The sequence below is a fragment of the Sycon ciliatum genome, unplaced genomic scaffold (assembly GCF_964019385.1).
Source record: "Sycon ciliatum unplaced genomic scaffold, ocSycCili1.1 SCAFFOLD_822, whole genome shotgun sequence".
In the NCBI taxonomy this organism is placed as follows: domain Eukaryota; kingdom Metazoa; phylum Porifera; class Calcarea; order Leucosolenida; family Sycettidae; genus Sycon; species Sycon ciliatum.
In genome coordinates, this window is record NW_027044792.1 from 6,134 (window position 1) to 8,853 (window position 2,720).

At 48.2% G+C, this 2,720-nt stretch overlaps 1 protein-coding gene across 1 annotated transcript; it reads right to left on the reverse strand.

Annotated features, from left to right (window-relative positions):
• Window positions 1-1,033: 1,033 nt before the first annotated feature.
• LOC135830616 (procathepsin L-like) lies at window positions 1,034-2,390 on the reverse strand. Its single transcript, XM_065342849.1, has one exon. It carries the CDS (start codon window positions 2,327-2,329, stop codon window positions 1,325-1,327), a length of 1,005 nt encoding a protein of 334 aa, XP_065198921.1. The 5' UTR covers window positions 2,330-2,390; the 3' UTR covers window positions 1,034-1,324.
• Window positions 2,391-2,720: the final 330 nt, after the last annotated feature.

Sequence of the window (2,720 nt, forward strand, 5' to 3'; positions counted from 1 at the left end):
CGGGTTCCCCTCAGATGTGTACGGTATTATGACGCAAAGATCCGATTCCGCTCGACCAAGACCCTATGCAGAGCTGGATCAGCGTTGCACACTCTGGGGGGTTATGTACTCTTGGTACAACTGGTTATGTACTCTTGGTACCAGGGAGTCGTAAAATACCGGTATTTTACGACTCCCTGCTTGGTACCAGGTATGCATCAAAGATGGCCGTAACCTTTTTTCTTATGGGGGGGGGGGGGCAAGTTGGCCCATGCTTGGCAGGTACAGCCCACGCTATGTTTCTACTTCAGTACTTGTAGTACATGTACATTTACCGGTCCCCATCAACGGCCGTAACACATACCGCGATTTTTGTGTGCGTGTCCGCGAATCTAGCATTTTCCGTGGAAAACGTGCAGTTTTCTTCATTTTGCCTCAATTTTCAGTTAAGCCCATGCCATGGCCCACTCTCACTGTCTTGTTCTGTGCGCTGCTACGTGTACTCTTGTTGTACGGAAAGCGCGTGGCTGTGAACTTTTGTCCCCAGGGCCAAACTTTGACATCGCACTGTTCTTTATTATTATTATTATTATTAAAAGCATGTCCGCGTAGGTGGCGGGGGTGCCATTTTCGCTTATGCCATTCAGGATTGATGTCGGAAGAGTAATATAATACGATACAATGAAATGACAGAAGTGACGTCAACAAAAGCCGTTAGCAACAATACCAATAGGACTAATGGAATATGCATACAACTCCTTTGCGCTTCGAAATTCCTTGCTTGATCCTCCATTCACGTTTTTGTGGTCCATATCGTTGTAAGATACTGCAGTTTAACGTTTCCGCACATTTACCATCATGCATGTCTGGCCCACATTTTCCACTCTTTTTCGCCCGCAATTTCTGAATTTTCCCGCGATTTTCCAGGGGGACAGATTTACGATTTATGCGAGTATGACTTTACAAAGTTCATGAACTTTTATGCAGAGCTGGTATCATAGTGTCACAGTGTCACAGTGTGTACGGTTGTAATAATAATGTCTTTATTAGGATGACCCAGAGGCTTGTCGCCTATAGTACAATGTACTTGACTTGCCCCGGGGGCTCAACACCCTAGTTATGGCGGGAAAATCATGCAAACAGTCTCCAGCAGTTTTTCAAGGTCTTCATCATCTTCTTGTTCGAAGCAACTGACATTATGATACCCAATTAAAATGTACCTAACAAAATAAATAAAGTTTACAACAGCAATTCTACAAATGCGCAGAAGAAAATGTCAGCGAGAGAAGTTGATGAATCCGATCAGTTTCTCAGCTGAATGCAGGTGTTGTGAATGCAGCAGCGGTTAAACAACCGGGTATGACGGCAGCGTGGCGATTCCGCACTGGTTGTCGGCGTTACGCGTCATCTTGATATAACCGTCCTGTCCATACGACGTACCGACGGAGTTCTTGACGAGCCAGTAGTCCTTGCCATCCTGCGTGCCATAACCTACGACAAGCACACCGTGAGTAAGATACTGGCGACCGCTCCCGCAGGATGTACTGTTGAAAATTCCACTCTTGTAGCTCCAAAACAGAGGGTCGTTGGCATCGATGGCAACAGCAACAGGCCCGATCGTAGCGACAGCCTGTTTGAGAGTGGTCTCGTTCATTGCTGGCAAACGGACCCAGCCGATATCGTGCGCCACGGCACGGTTGCGGTTGTAGGAGCAGTTACCCTTCACGGCCTTGTACGGATAGTCAGCCTCGGACATGATTCCGCCGTTGATGGCTATGTAGGTGAAAGCGTAGCTGGGCAGACCGCCACGACAGCCAGCGTCGCCCTCAGCTGAGGCGCAGTCCACCAAGTTCTGCTCACTCAGAGAAACCAGCTTCCCAGTTTTGCGGAAGTGCTGACCCTCGAGGGCGCCAGTAGCAGCGAAAGCCCAACAGGAGCCGCACTTTCTCAATATCTGGTCCTTGGCCGCGGTGACGTAACCGTGCTTACGCCAGTCAACTTCATTAGGGAGATTTGCAGGATCCTCATTCTCAGGGAACAGGAACGCTCCACCAGTGCGCTTGTAGTTGTTAGCCTCAGGCTGTGCCAGGCCAGAGCGAGCGAAATCGTCCTTGGTCAGATCAGCAAACTGATTCATGGCAACAGTGAATCCGAGTTTCTTCTGGTTCGTTTCCTGGATGAGTTCTTGATTCTTACGGAACACATTACGACGGAGAAGCTCTTCTTGACGGCTGGAGTAGGATTTGCCGAAGGCAAATTTGAAACCAATCCATTCCTGATCGTCTTCCAAGCTGACGGCATGAGCCGCAGCTGCGAAAGCAAGGACCAAGCACAGAACCTTCATCGCCATTCGTCACTCAACAACCAACAAAAACGAGAACGAATAATTAATTTGATTGCCGAACTATAAATTTTAAAATTAGGCCAAACTATGGTGTGTGGTTCGACTAACATGGACATTTTTTTTACGGGCGGGCGGGCGGATTTTTTTTTTTAATATATTTTTTAGTACATGTAAATACACTGTATACGCGTATCGAGTAGACTCTACTACCAGCACAAGGCAGCAGTCGTACCACTCACTGCACTGCACTGCAGTACAACTACAAGTCAAGTCCAAAAGGAGCCGCCTGCGTCCGCAGACTCACGCCGCACAGCACGTAGACGTGGACGTGTTCAGTCCACGTAGACCCGGGTGCTCGAATGAGACACAGGGTACCAAAACAGAAACAGCCTGAAAT